This window comes from Chanos chanos, chromosome 15, assembly GCF_902362185.1.
Source record: "Chanos chanos chromosome 15, fChaCha1.1, whole genome shotgun sequence".
Taxonomy (NCBI): domain Eukaryota; kingdom Metazoa; phylum Chordata; class Actinopteri; order Gonorynchiformes; family Chanidae; genus Chanos; species Chanos chanos.
Window position 1 is genome coordinate 2,193,234 of NC_044509.1, and position 20,000 is coordinate 2,213,233.

The window sequence follows — 20,000 nt, forward strand, 5'->3', positions numbered from 1 at the left end:
ACGCCGTTGTCCGTGCTGACATCGCCATCTGCTGGTCCAAGTCGGTAAATGCAACCAAATTTGCATCTCGCCCGAACCGTTATGAAACGGTCAATCAAAACATCTCAATGAAGATTCCGGAAAATCTCAGGTAAATCTCAGGAGATATTAATGGCACCACAGTGTTACCACTGTCCTTCATATACTAAAAGACCGCTCTGATTCTACAGACTGGTCAAGGAGAGACTCTCTCAGTGAGCATACAACGACATTTCAAGTTATGGTGTATTTACATACACATACACACTTTGTCCACCCAAAACCTGACATCAAGTGGCAAAGGCAAAATCTCGAAAACATACGAACCCAGTGGCGCGCTAATTTAAGGAAAATAAATAGAACTCTTTTTTCCCCCTCTCGTTTCTATAATCAGCGCGGTCTTTTTCTTTCCTCCCTCAGTAACCTCACAGGCGGGTAGTCTAATGATCAGGGTCTGACTGATGTTCGCCGTCTGGTTAACTAACAGTGACGATTATGGAAGAATGTTGCAATGTTTCAGGGAGCTAAAAAACATACTTACTATGACCAAAAATTAAAAATTCGACACAATATTAACAGGTTTCCGGAACGTTAGGCTATGTGACAATGCGCCAGTTCCACGCTAAAGAATAGCCTATTTCAGATGATCAGCGCGGTCTGATTCGGTTTTGAAGTCTGGTTTAAGAACTCTGTTGTTAAATCAGACAGGCAGGTTGCGATGGGGACAGTGCATCGACTGAAATTGCAACTGCAGTATTGATTGCGAGTCGAGCAATGGAGGCTAGTGTCGGAGACTGAAGTGCTTTTGATCGCGAGTGTCTCCAATCAGGCATGCTCGGGAGGCAGCTTGATCAGACCCCGTGGCCTATTCATTCCCAGAACAAACACATGAAGGAGAAATGCAGGAATGCTCTACATAGGGTCGAATAGAGATATGACACGGTCATGTATGGGCTACTGTAGAGTACCAGGTCCGCAACCAGTTTCATTCAGGTTTCTGGAAATATTTATCATACTTTCTTGAGGGCCAGACTCTCTCTCTTTTTTATCTGTTTATTTTGTTTTGTTTCAGATTCATCAGAGAGCTCAAATGCCGATCAGAGCCTAAAACAGTAGCTACACATCTCGTGATCACAAAATTTCGCTCAAAAATACATCTCATATGAAAATATTGAGATGAACAGCAATACCTAGGATAGGTATTAGTCCTTTTGGGTGGTCTGAGTGTTAACAAGTTGTACCTCCAACCCGACATAACCACATCAGTTTAGCCTCTGGGCACCAACTGAATGTTGGACTGAAATATGTTAGATGAAGACAGGAACAAAATTCTGTAGGCGCGTGGTACTCTAAAAATGCCTGTCCCTAAGATGTACAAAACAAAGGAATAGATGCCTATATTCACGTTCTGGTCTACACCAGCCACTAATCAGCCAATGCGTATGTTTTTGCTTTTAGAACCATTTCTAAGTATCGAAGTCTGGTAAATTCCAAAGAGTCGTTTGAGGTACGGGGTGAAATTGTAGGAAGGGCCATGAGTCATTCATGTTACTGTCAACACAGAGGGGAGAGCCTTCCAGAATTAACTCGAATCGCTGTGGCATCATTTCAGTTGTTTTTCTCAGCGCTTAAAAACGCCCTCGTCTCTGATTCCTCAAATTCCCCTCATCTGTCACACATATCCAATCAGAGATCAGCACGGTACGGAACAGAAGAGAAAAAACACGCAGGCCATGTGAATCGCTTAAATTACGCGAAAGTACAGGTTGCCATGTTGTCGCTAAACAGCGGTGCAAGTCTTTTGTTGCTAGAAACATGTAGAGTATTCTATGTGCAGTGTTTCCTCCCGTTTCACTAACAAATACCACGAATTATAAAGAAATTTATTGCTTTATGATTATTTAGGATTTTGTTCTGTATATAAATTCATTCTGAAAACAAATCTTTATTGTACTGTCAGACTATATATATCGTGTTAGTGGAATATGGTTGGTGGATTTTTTTTTGTAATATCTGGCACTCCAGGTGCTGCGCCGTATTGATATAATACGGAGGGGCGGAGCAGAGCAGTCGTCTCACAGTAGTTTCTGGAACCTCATGGTAGTACCATGGAGAAAGTAAGTAGCCAACTGATTCTGTGGATTTTTGCAGTATTTCGGAAAAATCAGGACAATATCTGTCTGTAATTATTACAGATGTTTTCAAGTTTACATTAACGATGGCAACGCATAAGATGCAAAGCGATCAAGTCTTTTTTTTTTTGCAAGCTAGCCTAAGTTAGCCAAGTAATGTTAGCTGATAGGTGACAAGCTAGCAGATATACCGCAGTGGTCTTCATTGTCAGGTTTCTATTCATTGTCATTGCGAGAAGCCAGTATTATCTAACGCAGTAGGTTCAATTGTTTGCATACTGAATTGGCAGCATGTTCTGAGATTTTCCTTGCGAGGTTGCTGCTTGTTTTAACTGCATTAGTGAGTTGTGCTGACTAGCAAATGCTAAGTTAGCTAGATCCGTTTTGCTCTCTTTGACTTACACGGAACGTTAAGAGTAGCATGCTAGTTACGACACTTACATACGTTTCCATTCATAACTAACAGAGAAGATAGTTTGCCAGTGAGATCGTTTTGGTGAGAGACCAGTGGATGTGATCGCCAGGTGTCATTTCAGCTGTCTTAACTGGCTGTTGGCTCTGAGAAGAAAGATAGCCAAGTGGCTAAGAAACAGACGTCTCTTCGTCCTCCGAAAAATGGACATGAACATTTTAGTATGATCGTGTAATTGTGATCTTCAAACCTGGAGACGCTATTTTACAAAAATGTTTTATTTGAGGAGGTTAACTGCATGGGTTGCACCGTCTCGTCGGTACAAGATGTTTTTAGTTGAAGGGTTGTCTGATTTAAAGACCAGAACATATAATAAGTGATGATATAGCAACGTGTTACTGAAAACTTTTCTACTGCAATTTAACGTTCCCACCCAGAGAGTTTTGATTAATGTAGCTAGCTTGCTTTGGAGTGAAGTGACATACATATACCGGTGTCGGAAGTGGTTGCAAAACATTCTAGTTGTTTCTGTGTGACATGAATAGCATGTATCTTTCAGCAGATTTAAGATTTTCATTTATAACTCTGCACCTGGGGGTACCAGGAATTATGCAAGCTCATGCACGTGCGAAGAAAACACAGTTAAATCATATTACCGGTAGTATTTTGCCTCTGCAGTCCTTGTCGCCTGTTTGAGTGGTTTTATGTGTTTCTTTGAGTGAAGAAACTCTGCGCATGGTAAGTTGCTGGAACTTAGTTGCAAGAACTCAGCTGTCACTGGCATTTCTGACCCGGATGACACAACAGGTGTTGTGCTACAGCCGGCTGTAATCAGCCCTGCTTCACGTACACATGGTTTTTAGTGACAGAGATACGGGTTGACACCGGGCTAGCGTAGCGAGAGTATGTAAATGTCGCATTCTTAATTTCTACTTTTTAAACATTTAGTGTGCTTTCAGACCTACTTTAAGATTACAATGATAGACACACTCGTGCTTAATTTTACCAGGGAGGTGCTGGCCCAGGTGAAAAAATGTCCTGATAAAATTTAAAGTAACTCAGGAGCTTTCCTTCAGTGTTCAGACATTCCAGAGGTGTGTCCTTATAATGTGTCCTCATATTTTTGATTTGAGGAAAATGTAATTGGCAATCGTTTGGCTTTTTTGGTTTAAAAAAAAAAAAAAAAGTTTGTGCACTGTACGGTCTGCATCCAGCCTTGTCTGTGGCTGCAATGGTTAAATTGCAGTGCAAGAAAATTTCACTGTCTACCAGAATCTCGCCTCACAGATACCTGTGTATGGGGTTGGGATAGGCGGAGTACAGTCACGGCCCTGCATGACACACTGGCTTCCAGTGAAAAGTAGTCAATGCATTCTTAAGACAGAACTGACAGAAGTTATCGGTCTGAATACACAGCTCATTGTGACTAATAGCCTTGGGGTTTTTCATAATGAAAATCATTTAATGTCTCATCCCTGGTTAGTGCAGGTTTTGACCTTGTTGGGGGGGGCTTAAAGTGTTGAAGTTTGTTTGTTCTGCGCTGTAAACATATGGGACAAAGCAGGTGAGCCCAGTAGCAGTGTAAACACAGTACGCTTGTGTACCAGAGAGAAGGGACCCCAGGAGTAATTCTTTATCGTTCTCCTCTGCCACACTCTCACCTCCTCCTCTGATGTTTGGGCGTTTTCTGAAGAGGCTCAGTTATCCACAGGCTCCTGGAGTGGACATAATTATGTAGAGGATCACAAATACAAGCATCAAAAATACACCTTTTCTCAGTCTGTTTTCTTTCACAGTGTGGACGGCTAAAGTTCCCTTTGTTTTGTCGCGGTCTTGACTCTACACATCTACAGTTAAGAGGGCAAAGATTTTCTTTATATGATCAATTCTTCCTAATATCATAACTCTCGCGTCAGTCCGTGAGTATAAAGCCTAATGAGTGCATCCTCAAAAGCAAACAAAATCGGCTAGCACGTCTCTTCCCGTGCCCAGTTTACAAGTGTTTCCACGGGAACACTGCACATGTGGAGAGCCGCACAGATTCACCTGAATTGTCCTAAGGGTGTACGTGCACCGTATGGCCAGAAGGAGGCGCTGCAGTGACCTTGAACAGACCTTTTAGTAAAGCTTTCCCACCCGGTCTGCAGCCCCAGTCGTAGTGCAAAGTCTTAATTGACCTCCGAACCACACGAGTGTTCAGTTGTCCTGGCTTTGACCGTCTCCTGTTCTTGTCCAGGTGTCTCAGCTGAAAGATCAGGGAAACAAGGCACTGAGTGCCGGGAACATCGATGAAGCCGTGCGATGTTACACCGAAGCCCTGACCCTTGACCCTTCCAATCACGTCCTGTACAGCAACCGCTCCGCTGCCTACGCCAAGAAAGGCGACTATGACAACGCCCTCAAAGACGCCTGCGAAACCATCAAGATTAAACCCGACTGGGGCAAGGTAAGAGACGCCCAGCTCTCCCACAACTCAGACCCGCAACTCAAATAAACATCTCAGCTTTATGTCCTGTGAGTGGAGTAAGTTCATTCCTGGCAGAGCCAGTCCACTGAAACGAAACAGAGTAAATAAATTGATATTGTAATAACTTGTAATAAATTGTAATAACTTTGCGGTTAGTTATGTTTGTAATCATAAAGGCTGGTGCTTGGCTGCAGTAATCTTAAGAGAATAGTCCAGACAGGAATCTCGTTATAACTGCTGTTAAGGTCTGTGTGGCTTGGTCTTTGAGTCAGAATGAAAGACGTCTCTCTTCATCCTGCTGGAGTTGTCGATATTGTCCTTTTTATGACCTCTGACCTGGAATGTTAGGTTTTTACCATAACATTTAAGGAACCTTTCCCTAAGGAAAACAGTCTGAGAGAGATCAGAACATAATGCTCATCTGGATCCTTCATTTCAGGGCTATTCACGGAAGGCGGCAGCTTTGGAGTTTCTCGGACGATTTGAGGATGCCAAAACAACCTATCAGGAAGGGCTGAGGAAAGAGCCAACCAATCAGCAGCTGAAGGAGGGGCTTCAGAACATCGAGGCTCGGTTAGCAGGTACTTAACCGCTCAGACACCAAATTCTAGTTAGAGTGACAGTTCTGTTCGTACTCACAACAGTACGGACAGGGTTAGTGACTGTCTTAGAATACATATGAAGGAAACCTGCCTGTCTGGTACTGACTGTTTTCACATGCAGACTGATGTTTGAGTCAGATATACCACTCTCACCATCCGTCCGTTTTTTCCTTTCTCCAGAGAAGAAGTTCATGAATCCGTTTTCCATGCCCAATCTGTACGAGAAGCTGGAGAACGACCCCCGGACGCGAGCTCTGCTAGCAGATCCCAGTTACAGAGAGTTACTGGAACAGCTCCGGAACAAACCAGCTGAAATGGGAAAGTGAGTTATCCACCCAAAAGTGTGCCCACATTTCCCTCCCTCTTTTTCCCCCTCCACCTTTGACCAGTGTGGCAGGGGAGAGGGACAGAGGTCTCCTGTAGGTACAGTGTGGCAGGGGGGAGGGACAGAGGTCTCCTGTAGGTACAGTGTGACAGGGGAGAGGGACAGAGGTCTCCTGTAGGTACAGTGTGACAGGGGAGAGGGACAGAGGTCTCCTGTAGGTACAGTGTGGCAGGGGAGAGGGACAGAGGTCTCCTGTAGGTACAGTGTGACAGGGGAGAGGGACAGAGGTCTCCTGTAGGTACAGTGTGACAGGGGAGAGGGACAGAGGTCTCCTGTAGGTACAGTGTGACAGGGGAGAGGGACAGAGGTCTCCTGTAGGTACAGTGTGGCAGGGGTGAGGGACAGAGGTCTCCTGTAGGTACAGTGTGGCAGGGGAGAGGGACAGAGGTCTCCTGTAGGTACAGTGTGACAGGGGAGAGAGACAGAGGTCTCCTGTAGGTACAGTGTGGCAGGGGAGAGGGACAGAGGTCTCCTGTAGGTACAGTGTGACAGGGGAGAGGGACAGAGGTCTCCTGTAGGTACAGTGTGACAGGGGAGAGGGACAGAGGTCTCCTGTAGGGCTGGACAATGTACCAGAAAAACTGTACGAGGGGGTATTACACCCCCACCTCTACACGCTCCTTGTTTTGGTTGTTGCTGTCAGTGAAACATGTTTCTGAGGCGGGTCACATGAGCGAGCCCCAGACCTGCATCACAGTGCTACGCCCAGGACTGCCGAGACCTCAGGCCCCAGTCAGAACAAGCAGTACATTTGTCCTGGTGTCAGATTGGTTCCAGTGATTTCGATTAACAGTCGGATGAGCGAAAGGAAAAGGCGGGAAACTAGGGAGGGCTGTGAATCAGCATGTGCAGCGTGTGTAAGGAATTTTTTTCCATGTGGAAAAAGTGAAGAACAACAACAACAAAAAAAAAAAGCACTGGGTTCAAGCATGGTTCATTGATAATTCCTCCAGACACGTGATGAACTAAAGTCAGATTTTCTGTATGAAAAGGCAGTGTGATGAGATGTAATAGCATGGCAGTGTTGTGCTCTCAGGGCAGATGGTTGTTATCACTCGCTAACACTCGAAACAGCTGTGCACCTGTGCCAGCCCTGCAGACCTCTCCCTGACCTGGCCCTCATTAACCCACAGGCCTGTGTCAGTCTAAAACCAAGGAAAATATCTCACGCAAACCCAGGGTGTAAACAAACCCTTCTTAAACTGGAGTCTACACAGAAACTAACTGTTGCCTTTGTTAGGTGTTTAACATTTGACCAGTAGCCAGAGAGTGAACTAAAACACCAAAGCAGGTTAATGAATCGAGTTGCCTGTGATTAAAACAGCAGCGGTGAACCATACATTTACAATGAAGTAAATGTGATTTAACTCACACTTGGAACATGCACACAATTTGATTGTGCAATGTTGTACACACCTATTACGCTTGCTGATTGGTTTGGTTTTCTTGAGAAGTTGTCTGAGTTTGCAGAAAGGGGGAGGGTCACACCCTTAAAAAGTCCCTGTAAACCCTGTGTTTATGGTTGGCAGGAAGAGCGGGACAGACTGTCTGGTACGTGTGACATGCTCTGGCCCCTCCCAAAAATGAACAAACACATTACGGTGGCAGGCATCATATCTTTTCCTTGTCTTTGGCCTGATTTTGTTTCCTTTTTTAAAAATTCCCCTCTTTCTCTCTCTCTCTCTCTCTCTCTCTCTCTCTCTCTCTCTCTCTCTCTCTCTCTCTCTCTCTCTCTCTCTCTCTCTCTCTCTCTGCAGGCACCTGCAGGACCCGCGGGTGATGACCACACTGTCTGTGTTATTGGGAATAGACCTCGCAGGCATGGAGGAGGAGGAGGAGCCAAGTCCACCCCCACCCCCTAAACCCAAAGAGACTCCACCCCCTCCCAAAGAGGAGGACCTCCCCGAAAACAAGAGAAAGGTACTGCCGCGCCAAACACAATGTCACATTTTATAAATAAACATGAAAATGCGACACCGTCCATGTGACTCCAGTGGAATGTTGGGTAGTACAGAGAAAATGCACTGAAGCCTACAGTGCGCAAACGGTCTTCTCTGGTGATTGGTGAAGCACAACACTATTCAAGTGTGCCTAAAACACTCTTAACACAAGATGTGCTTTGGAGTAAGAGGCTCTAAGCCAGCACTACACATAACAGAGGCACAGAGCTACACTCCATGAAAAATCTCCTGTGATTGATCTGAAGAGCAAATTTGATTGAATTCATTTCAAGATCTGGTTTCCTAATCTACATGAAATGCGAGTGGGCGGCTCAAAACACAGTGGGCTTTGTCAAACACCGTTTTCTGTTCACGTTTCACACATTTATAGCAGCCTGTGATAAGTTCATATTATGTTAATGGTGGGTAGAGGGCCACTGCAGTTAGGGAGAATGAGAGCATGTGTAAAGTCAGTTGTAAAGGAGGACTCAGGTAAAAAGAATCCGTGATTTCTGTAGCTGCATGTCTGACTGCAGGGAAGTCCATGTGGACCGGCTGGTCATGGCCGACCAGAGGATGGAAATGCACAGTTTGGAGGCAGATTTTACTGATCTGAAAGAGTGAAACTGGCGTGAGGGTTTTAAAGAAAGGCTGTAATGGACTCAAGCAGTCAGAGAGGAGAGTTTATCTGTCTGTAAAGCAACAGAGCAGGAGTCAGAGAGGAGAGTTTATCTGTCTGTAAAGCAACAGAGCAGGAGTCAGAGAGGAGAGTTTATCTGTCTGTAAAGCAACAGAGCAGGAGTCAGAGATGAGAGTCAGGAGTCAGAGATGAGAGTTTGTGTGTGAAGCGGCCCAGCAGCTGCGTGTTGAGTCAGAGATGAGAGTTTGTGTGTGAAGCGGACCAGCAGCTGTGTGTTGAGTCAGAGATGAGAGTTTGTGTGTGAAGCGGTCCAGCAGCTGCGTGTTGAGTCAGAGATGAGAGTTTGTGTGTGAAGCGGTCCAGCAGCTGCATGTTGAGTCAGAGATGAGAGTTTGTGTGTGAAGCGGTCCAGCAGCAGTGTGTTGAGTTGTGCTGACTGGTGTTGATGTTCTCCAGGCACTGAAAGAGAAGGAGTTGGGAAATGAAGCCTATAAGAAGAAGGACTTTGCCACGGCACTCAGACACTATGAAGAGGCACTTAAACACGACCCTACAAACATGACCTATCTCTCCAACCAGGCTGGTAGGACAACACACACACACACACACACACACTTTTCATGCTGCTTTTCCCATGACCCAATCAACCTGACCTATTTCACTAACCAGGCTGGTTACACACAAAACACGCACATGCTCACACACACACACACACACACACAGATACATTCTCCACATCTCATATGTTGTTCAAGTAGTGCAGAGGTGTGCGTGTGTATGTGTGTGTGTGTTTTTTTTGTTTGTTTGTTTGTTTGTTTGTTTTTTAATTTTTAACAAATGAAACGTCAGCTGTTTTTAAAAGAAAAGATGCCAGACATCTCCTGGTTACAGTTGGTGTTGGGTTTGTCAGTGTGCAGTAAAGTGGAGGGTTTAGTATATGTTTATCTGTAATGTAAACCTGCTTGTGTAATTGAAGAGTCATGAATACTTTATGAGTATTTATTTAGTTTGTCTCAGCAACACACTGGCTAGTAATTAGAAAGCAGCCAAGTGCGCGAGTGTGTGTGTGTGTGTGTGTGTGTGTGTGTGTATGTGTAATGTGTTTGCTTTTTCTCTTGTTTTTGATGACGTTTCTCTTCTCTCTGGTCCCAGTGTCCAGTGTTGTTTGATCTCACAGTCTAATTGGGCTTCTGTGCTCATAATGATGCTAATCCTTGAGATTTCCCCCCGTATATTAATCCCTTAAGACAGAGTCTGTTCTCACAGACACAGCACAGTGCTCAGGCGTCTCACAGTGTTTGATAATTATACATTCATATCTGTGTGTTGATATAATTACATTCGTCTGAGTGGGCGTGTGTGGGTTAATTACACAGCACAGATGTGAGGTTGACCTCTGTTAACAAACTTAATAGCGATAAGGGCTCCCTGTGAATAGGAGGGGTTTTATTTTTATATTTATTTATCTGTAATTTTTTTACATTATTATTATAATTATTATTATTTATTTTTGTCCTCATGTCTGTTGTTTCTGGTAAAATCATACCACACATTCTAGCAGTTCACACATGAAAATGACAAATGAAAGTGAAAGTACCTTTCAGTTTCTCATGATGTCTCTCTGTCTCTCTCTCTCCCCCCCCTCCAGCGGTGTTCTTTGAGAAAGGAGAATTTGAGAAATGCAGGGAGCTGTGTGAGAAGGCCATAGACGTAGGGAGAGAGAATCGGGAAGACTACAGGCAGATTGCTAAGTAAGTGTGTGCGCGTGTGTGTGTGTGAGTTGTCAGCACCCTGAGTCTCTTTGTGAGTAAATAAATAAATAAGTAAATAAATAAATAAGTATGCAGCAGCGCTGTGATGTGAGAGTGAGCCTGTGGAAAATAGCTCCAAGCGATGACACAAGGTCTGGAACTGAAGTCCATGACGATGCATAAGTCTCTTTCATTTACTCTTCTCATCTGTTCTGTCTGTCTCTCTGCGCAATGACAAGCAGGTCAGCTTTACACACCTCTTATTCTGCCTGTTTCTCCAATGGGCCTGTCACACAGGCTGATGAAATAGGATAGCCAAGGCAGAAATGTAGAAATGTGTACACACACACACACACACACATACAGAGCGACTGATGAAACAGGGCAGCTAATGTAGAGACTGAGACAGGCTCAGTAAGGCAGAGATTTATACACACAGATACTCACTGTCTCTCTTTCTCTGTTTGTCTCTCTCTCCTTCTCTGTCTCTCTCTCTCTCTTTCTCTTTCTCTCTCAGGGCCTATGCCAGAATTGGGAACTCCTACTTTAAGCAGGAGAAGTATAAGGAGGCCATTCAGTTCTTCAATAAGAGTCTGACTGAACACCGCACCCCAGACGTGCTGAAGAAATGCCAACAGGTGAGAGAGAGAGACAGACAGGGTAAAGAGAGAAAATGCTATTTGGTGAGCGAGAGACAGACAGGGCAAAGAGAGAAAATGCTATTTGGTGAGCGAGAGACAGACAGGGCAAAGAGAGAAAATGCTATTCGGTGAGTGAGAGACAGACAGGGTAAAGAGGGAAAATGCTATTCGGTGAGCGAGAGACAGACGGGGTAAAGAGGGAAAATGCTATTCGGTGAGCGAGAGACAGACGGGGTAAAGAGGGAAAATGCTATTCGGTGAGCGAGAGACAGACAGGGTAAAGAGGGAAAATGCTATTTGGTGAGCGAGAGACAGACAGGGTAAAGAGGGAAAATGCTATTCGGAGAGCGAGAGACAGACAGGGTAAAGAGGGAAAATGCTATTCGGTGAGCGAGAGACAGACGGGGTAAAGAGGGAAAATGCTATTCGGAGAGCGAGAGACAGACAGGGTAAAGAGGGAAAATGCTATTCGGTGAGCGAGAGACAGACGGGGTAAAGAGGGAAAGTGTGCAGGAACAGAGAGAGAGAGGGAGAGAGGGAGGAGGCTGTACAGGTCAGGTAGAGAGTGTGGAGAGAGCAGAAAGGTGTGGAGTTAGAGTGAAACCATGTGAAAGGCAGTGGCTGTCTCAGACTAGAGTCTGTCTGTCTAATGTACAGCAGACCCACAGCCGTGTTTACACTGCACTGTATACCGTGAAGAGCTCTCAGTAAAAACACTTATTTTGCAGGAGTCTGAATTTCCCCTCTTGTTTGTGTGTGTGCGTGCGTGTGTGTGTGTGTGTGTGTGTGTTTGTGTGTGTTGCAGGCTGAGAAGATTTTGAAGGAGCAGGAGAAACTGGCCTATATCAATCCTGAGCTGGCTCTGGAGGAGAAGAATAAGGGTAATGAGGCCTTCCAGAAAGGTGAGTGTGTCTGTGTGTTAAGGTGATCATTGTGTGGTGTGTTGTTAAGGTGATCATTGTGTGGTGTGTTGTCTAGGTGATAATTGTTGCGTTGTGTGTCGTTAAGGTGATCATTGTGTGGTGTGTTGCCTAGGTGATAATTGTTGTGTGGTGTGGTGTCTAGGTGATTATTGTTGTGTGGTGTGTTGCCTAGGTGATAATTGTTGTGTGGTGTGTTGTCTAGGTGATAATTGTTGCGTTGTGTGGTATCTAGGTGATAATTGTTGTGTGGTGTGTTGTCTAGGTGATAATTGTTGTGTGGTGTGTTGTCTAGGTGATAATTGTTGCGTTGTGTGGTATCTAGGTGATAATTGTTGTGTGGTGTGTTGTCTAGGTGATAATTGTTGTGTGGTGTGGTGTCTAGGTGATAATTGTTGTGTGGTGTGTTGTCTAGGTGATAATTGTTGTGTGGTGTGTTGTCTAGGTGATTATCCTCTGGCTATGAAGCATTACAGTGAGGCCATAAAGAGAAACCCAAACGACGCCAAACTTTTCAGCAACAGAGCTGCATGCTACACCAAACTACTCGAGTTCCAGCTGGCTCTGAAGGTACGTACACACACACACACACACACCCCCACCCACACCCCTAATGCACTGGGGTAGCTGAATACTTAAAACATACTCAGCCTATATAAACAGTAGTCCTGCCTTTCCTACATGATCTTGCTTTTAGTGCTTTGAGTTTCTCAGTTACATTAAAAGCAAATTTTTAATTCTCTCTCTCTCTCTCTCCATATAAACACTTCAGGACTGTGAGGAGTGTATCAAACTGGAACCTGCCTTCAGTAAGTACAGCACATTACCTCTGATAAAAGATTCAAAAGCCCAAATTCACTTCAAGAAACCCCCATGGCACCACCTTTCTCTGTCTCTTACGGTCATCCTATCGTGTGTGTGTGTGTGTGTGTGTGTGTGTGTGTGTGTGTGTAGTAAAGGGATACACACGGAAAGGAGCTGCTCTGGAGGCAATGAAGGATTTCTCCAAAGCCATGGATGCCTATCAGAAAGCCCTGGAGCTGGACCCCAACTCTAAGGTACAGACATCACAGACCCAAACTTGCAATGTTCTCTCCCTCTCTCGCTCTCTCTACTGTGACTGAGAGAAGTCCCTGAGCACACAGACTCAAACCCTGCGGGGACAATGTGTAGTAACTCCGTTAGCTTAGCCTCGACTGCCGCAAGTTCTGTATGTGAAATACCTGCAAAACTCTGCAGCATTGGGAATGAACAGAAGGCCGACATAGTCATTCCTCTCACCCTCTCTCTCGCTCTCTCTCTCTGTCTCTCTCTCTCTACACCTCCTTACCTCCTCTGCCTCCTCTTCCCCCACCGGTGCTGCAGGAGGCGACAGAGGGGCTCCAGCGGTGCATGGTGAGCCAGGCGGTGCGTAACGACAGCCCAGAGGAGGTGAAGAGAAGAGCCATGGCTGACCCTGAGGTCCAGCAGATCATGACTGATCCTGCCATGCGCATGATCCTCGAACAGATGCAAAAAGACCCACAGGCACTCAGCGAGTATGTTCACACACACACACAACGCACACACACAACGCACACACGCATACAGACGTACGCACACGCACACACACAGCGACTGATGAAACAGGCTAGCTAGGGCAGAGATGTTTACACACACACAGAGCGACTGATGAAACAGGACAGCTAATGCAGAGATGTACACACACTGAGACAAGAGATGGGCCCAGTCAGGCAGAGATGTACATACAGACATGTACCAGGTACACAGAGAACCCACCCCCCTCCCTCAGAGACTAATGAAATAGGCTATCTAAGACAGAGTTGTACACACACACATACATAAACACTCTTTGACGCTGAGACAGGCTTGTTTTGGCAAACACACACACAGGCTCTCTTGTATAGAACAGCACACCACGCCCATGCGCACACACACACACACACACACACATATATATATATATATATAGAGTGAGAGAGAAAGAGCTCAGATCTCCTTCATTCACACAGACATGCTTACAACAGCATTCAAAATACACACACACTCTGTAAACAGTGAGCTTGGTTCATTTTTGTGCTACCTTGCCATGTTTCCTCCATCTCCTCCTGTGGATGGCTTCTCATCTGGGCTGTGTGTCTTTCTCCCCTCCCCTGTCGATGACTTCTCATCCTGGCTGTGTGTCTTTCTCTCCTCCCCTGTCGATGACTTCTCATCCTGGCTGTGTGTCTTTCTCTCCTCCTCTCTGTGTGTCTTTCTCTCCTCACCTGTCGATGGGTTCTCCTCCTCTCTGTGTGTCTTTCTCCCCTCCCCTGTTGATGACTTCTCATCCTGGCTGTGTGTCTTTCTGTCCTCCTCTCTGTGTGTCTTTCTCCCCTCCCCTGTCGATGACTTCTCATCCTGGCTGTGTGTCTTTCTCTCCTCCCCTGTCGATGACTTCTCATCCTGGCTGTGTGTCTTTCTCTCCTCCTCTCTGTGTGTCTTTCTCTCCTCACCTGTCGATGGGTTCTCCTCCTCTCTGTGTGTCTTTCCCCCCTCCCCTGTTGATGACTTCTCATCCTGGCTGTGTGTCTTTCTGTCCTCCTCTCTGTGTGTCTTTCTCCCCTCCCCTGTCGATGACTTCTCATCCTGGCTGTGTGTCTTTTTCTCCTCCTCCGTGCAGACACCTGAAGAATCCGGTCATTGCACAGAAGATCCAGAAACTGATCGACGTGGGTCTCATAGCCATTCGGTGATCAGAGAGAAACGCGGCCACCCGAACCAGACACGACAAGACCACAGATCCACCAACACCATTCCACACCAGAGGGGAAAACAACAACAACAACAACAAAAATAACAATAACAACGGACTCTGATTCGCCCCTACCCATGTCCAAACACCCTGTCCCCCTCCTTTAGCTACCACACCTGTTCATGTGATGTCATTTAAGGCCTTAATCTGAAAACCAATAACATACGATGATGATGATGATGAATATAATAATTAAAAAACACGAGCAAAATACCATATCATAAAGTTACTGTACAGACAAGCACTCCTCCATTTGAGACTTTTACACTCTCAAAGGTTCAGGGCTTTGCAGTATTTGAAGAAAAGAAAAGACAATGCAAAGGGATGTGCTGTAAGGAGAGTCGAGGAGGGAGGTGTTAACGGGAGGGTTAACGGGAGTATGACTGGCGTTTGAGGAGTGGCCCAGGGTTGAAAATATCTGTCACAGGTTCCCTCAGAGGCTCTGTTTTATCAGCCATCTGTAAATTCAAACCATCTTTTCACTCAAACTTTGGCATGTTTTAAAACACAAAAGCACACAGGGAAATAAACAGACGTTTTAATGTGTGTGATAGCAGATATGGCCTCTTTATTTCTCTTCTTGCCTAGAATGGACTGGGGATTGGAAAAAAGTGGATTTCATCTGTAGTGAATGTCAGACCCAAATATTTTCATGCTCTAGATTCTGTCTTCTTTCTCTGTTTTTTTTTTTCTTTTTTTGCTTTAAAATATAAAATAAGACCTAGAAGGACACTTCTGAATGGCTAATTAGCGATGTCAATGTGTTTGGTTACTGTCATGTTATTCAGTGTTTTCACTTCAATAAATGCTTTGACAGACACTCTTGAGTACACAGAAAGCTTTGACTGACTATGACTCCCTGACTTCACAGAACACTTTGACTCCCTGACAACACAAAGCACTTTGATCGACTCTCTGACTACACAACATTATGACTCTGTTTACACCAAACACTTTGACTCTGTGCTGACTCTGACCACACAAAATGTTTTGACTGACTCCCTGACTACACCACACACTTTGACTCTGTGCTGACTCTCTGACCACACCACACACTTTGACTCTGTGCTGACTCTCTGACCACACCACACACTTTGACTCTGTGCTGACTCTCTGACTACACCACACACTTTGACTCTGTGCTGACTCTCTGACCACACCAGACACTTTGACTCTGTGCTGACTCTCTGACCACACCAGACACTTTGACTCTGTGTTGACTCTCTGACCACACCAGACACTTTGACTCTGTGCTGACTCTCTGACTACACCACACACTTTGACTCTGTGCTGACTCTCTGACCACACCAGACACTTTGACTCTGTGCTGACTCTCTGACCACACCAGACACTTTGACTCTGTGCTGACTCTCTGACTAAACAAAAGCTGATCATTATTCTCCAGACGTGTCTGTTGCTGCTCTTGTGCCCAGACCACCAAGGTCACGTTGACAAGTACAGTTCATCTCTCACTGTGGAGTTTGAGGATGAGAGATTTCTCACGTTTTTCCTGCTTTAATTGTTTTTGGACCAGTTTGGGTCTGTGTTCTTGCAAAGTTTGGTCTGGTTTTTGAGGTTTGAACAGTGAGTGGTTTCATTCACTTGTACCACAGAGATGAGAAAGCAGCCAACTGTTTTATTTTTTGTTTGTTTGTTTTTTTTAGTCCATACACACACTATAATGATGTTAGTGATATTGCCATGGAAACGCCCTTGACGTGTATATCTGTGACAGTACTACTGTATCTGTACTGTAAAATACAGAAATGTACAACAGATCTGGGCTCGGTGTGTGTGTATGTTTCATCCTCAGAAACCAGTCGGGTTAAAATGCCACACCACGCAACTCTGTGATCTTTCTCATTCATCTGCAAAATGTCTGAAATTGTCTAGCAGTTATGAAAGCATCCTTACGACAGTTTCTTCTAGTTATTCAAGATTCAAGAACTTTATTGTCATTGTGCAAGCACAACAAAATGCACCAGCCAACAACACTGCCAACCTAGCAGAGGAACTTAACAACTTCTTTGCCCTGTTTGACAAAGACAATAACCAACCTCCAGTCAGTATCAAACTGACCCACAGACTCATGTTATTAAGAGGGAACGGTTTTACTGCATTGTGTTTTAAATGTCCCACACAGCACAGCTGGTGTGGTTATCATTTGTCTCTGTCTTTCGTCATAGATTATTATCTATTCAAGAGTGGTGTGGTGTGGATACCTTGTGCCCCCCCCCCTCCCCCACCTCCGTTAGCTCACATTTACAGCAGTGCTACACTGTTTGTCCAGATGAGGGTGCTGTTTCACAAGTTAGGACATTACTGCTGCCCTCATGTGTCCGTGTCATCACTGTTTCATACACAGCGCATGAGTTCATTAAGTGTTTCTCAATCATTGTTTGAACTGTTAAATAGTTCAGAGAGAAAGTGTGAAAGAGCAAAGAAAATGGAGTGGCTGACTTGGTCATGTGGTTTGAATCACTCCACTAAGCCCTGTTTCTTTCTTCATACACCACTGTAATAGAGCTGAACTTACAACCTAAAAAAAGAGTGTGTGTGTGTGTGTGAGAGAAAAGGTCAGAAGTATGAAGCTGAAGTTTCCCCAAACTGGACCAGAAGTTTCCCCTTCCACTGTACAGGCAGTGGACAGAGTCTTAAGAAATCCGTCATAAAAGGAACAAACTCTGTTCTCAGCGCGCACGTTTGAATGAGACGAAACCTCAACGAGAGAGCGGCAGAGCGGAGAGAGAGAGAGAGAGAGAGAGAGAGGAAGTGACAACTATCTCACCCGTCTCTGAGAGAGGCAGCTAGACAGACGGTGGCATACAGACCAAGGGCGTAGTCTCTTTTAACGCTACGAGATTTCTTTGGAACCACAGGAAAGGTAAGGCCAGATGAAAGAAACAGAAATGAAAGGAGATAGTCGGAAGGGTGGAGTGAGGGATGTGTGATTGGTAGAATCAGATATGATGAGCTGGGTTTTAAAGAGAGGGCTGTTGATCATACTTTGTCGTGTAGGCCTGCAGTGAGCCTTGAATCTCCCTATCCAGTTGTCTGTGCTGTTGTTGTATTGTTGTATTGTTGTTTATAAATACTCACTGCTGTGCTGAATTTGGTGTATAACAGGCTAATGATAAAAATACTCACTGCAGTGTTGATTTTTGGTGTATAAGAGGCTAATGATAAAAATACTCACTGCAGTGTTGATTTTTGGTGTATGAGAGGCTAATGATAAAAATACTCACTGCAGTGTTAATTTTTGATATGTATAAGAGGCTAATGATAAAAATACTCACTGCAGTGTTGATTTTTGGTGTATGAGAGGCTAATGATAAAAATACTCACTGCAGTGTTGATTTTTGGTATATAAGAGGCTAATGATAAGAAAATACTCACTGCAGTGTTGATTTTTGGTGTATAAGAGGCTAATGATTAAAAATACTCACTGCAGTGTTAATTTTTGGTGTATGAGAGGCTAATGAAAAGAAAATACTCACTGCAGTGTTGATTTTTGGTGTATGAGAGGCTAATGATAAAAATACTCACTGCAGTGTTAATTTTTGATATGTATAAGAGGCTAATGATAAGAAAATACTCACTGCAGTGTTGATTTTTGGTGTATGAGAGGCTAATGATAAGAAAATACTCACTGCTGTGTTGATTTTTGGTATATAAGAGGCTAATGATTAAAAATACTCACTGCAGTGTTAATTTTTGGTGTATAAGAGGCTAATGATAAGAAAATACTCACTGCAGTGTTGATCTCTGGTGTATGAGAGGCTAATGATAAGAAAATACTCACTGCAGTGTTGATTTTTGGTGTATGAGAGGCTAATGATAAAAATACTCACTGCAGTGTTGATCTTTGGTGTATGAGAGGCTAATGATAAAAATACTCACTGCAGCGTTGATCTTTGGTGTATGAGAGGCTAATGATAAGAAAATACTCATTGCAGTGTTGATTTTTGGTGTATAAGAGGCTAATGATAAAAATACTCAGTGCAGTGTTGATTTTTGGTGTATAAGAGGCTAATGATAAAAATACTCACTGCAGTGTTGATCTTTGGTGTATGAGAGGCTAATGGCTCAGCCGGGCTGAAACTGCTCCCTCCTCTGTCTTCTGAAAAGACAAAAACAGAAGAGAAGTGTGAGGGAAAGGAAAGTCAGGAAATTTTAAAATCCATGTTTGGAGGGAGCTCTGTTTTTCTGAATATGCCTTTTGGGAGACAGTTCTGTTGCTATAACCCATATGTCATATTTGAATCAGTAGTGAAAAATCTAATGAAACATCCTGGATCAGACACTTTGTCTGAAATGCAGAGAGGACTTACTGTGCAGTTAATGCCACCAATTACTAATTAAATCTATTCATAAAATACACATTTTTAAACTCCATAGTAAATCTGGTGGTGTGAACAGAAATGAAAATGTGTGTCCAACATCTGTGGTTGGGAAAAAGACCATGTATTTCTGGTTTGACATCTTTTTCTGTGCAAACCTGCATGAAAAGGCCAAACTGAACTGCAGTGTGATGAGGAGGTGTCAGTGACTGTGAGTGCAGTGTGATGAGGAGGTGTCAGTGACTGCGAGTGCAGGGTAATGAGGAGGTGTCAGTGTCTGCAAGTGCAGGGTAATGAGGAGGTGCCAGTGACTGCGCATGCAGTGTAATGAGGAGGTGTCAGTGACTGCGAGTGCAGGGCAATGAGGAGGTGTCAGTAACTGCGTGTGCAGTAAAATGAGGAGGTGTCAGTGACTGCGAGTGCAGGGTAATGAGGAGATGTCAGTGTCTGCAAGTGCAGGGTAATGAGGAGGTGTCAGTGACTGCGAGTGCAGTATAATGAGGAGGTGACTGCAAGTGCAGGGCAATGAGGAGGTGTCAGTAACTGCATGTGCAGTGTAATGAGGAGGTGTCAGTGACTGCGAGTGCAGTGTAATAAGGAGGTGTCAGTGACTGCGAGTGCAGGGCAATGAGGAGGTGTCAGTGACTGTAAGGTGTTGAGTTTTGCTCTGCTCCTGTCTGAAGGCATGGCCGTGTGGGATCTGTCCGTCACGGTGGAAGAGCTAGGACCTGATGCCCCACCCCTCAAGATCAGCGTCACCTCTGACCTACATATCGGCGGGGCCATTCTCAAAATTGTGGACAAAACACGTGAGTCCCTACAATGTACCTGTAATACACACACACACACACAAATGGAGTTTTATGTTACAGTTAATCCCCCCCCTTACGTAAAAAATCTGACCATTTATTTAGAATGCAAATTGTGCTCTCCTCTCCTCTCCTTCGCTCTCCTCTCC

At 44.6% G+C, this 20,000-nt stretch overlaps 2 protein-coding genes across 3 annotated transcripts in view; both read left to right on the top strand.

Moving 5' to 3' along the window:
• The first annotated feature begins 2,095 nt into the window (after positions 1–2,095).
• On the top strand, positions 2,096–16,411 carry stip1 (stress-induced phosphoprotein 1). Its single transcript, XM_030792773.1, has 14 exons — positions 2,096–2,135; positions 4,799–5,008; positions 5,469–5,610; positions 5,812–5,953; positions 7,774–7,936; positions 9,053–9,179; positions 10,245–10,347; positions 10,865–10,985; positions 11,794–11,890; positions 12,354–12,478; positions 12,681–12,717; positions 12,863–12,966; positions 13,274–13,446; positions 14,571–16,411. The coding sequence occupies exons 1-14, from the start codon at positions 2,127–2,129 to the stop codon at positions 14,641–14,643; spliced, it is 1,626 nt and encodes a 541-aa protein (XP_030648633.1). The 5' UTR covers positions 2,096–2,126; the 3' UTR covers positions 14,644–16,411.
• Positions 16,412–19,727: 3,316 nt separating this feature from the next.
• The window catches only part of fermt3a (FERM domain containing kindlin 3a), a 9,028-nt gene continuing 8,755 nt past the window's right edge, over positions 19,728–20,000 (top strand). For both annotated transcript variants that reach the window (XM_030792667.1, XM_030792668.1), the window contains exon 1: positions 19,728–19,851. In XM_030792667.1, the coding sequence (XP_030648527.1) occupies positions 19,728–19,851 (124 nt within the window). The remainder of the gene's footprint in view (positions 19,852–20,000) is intronic.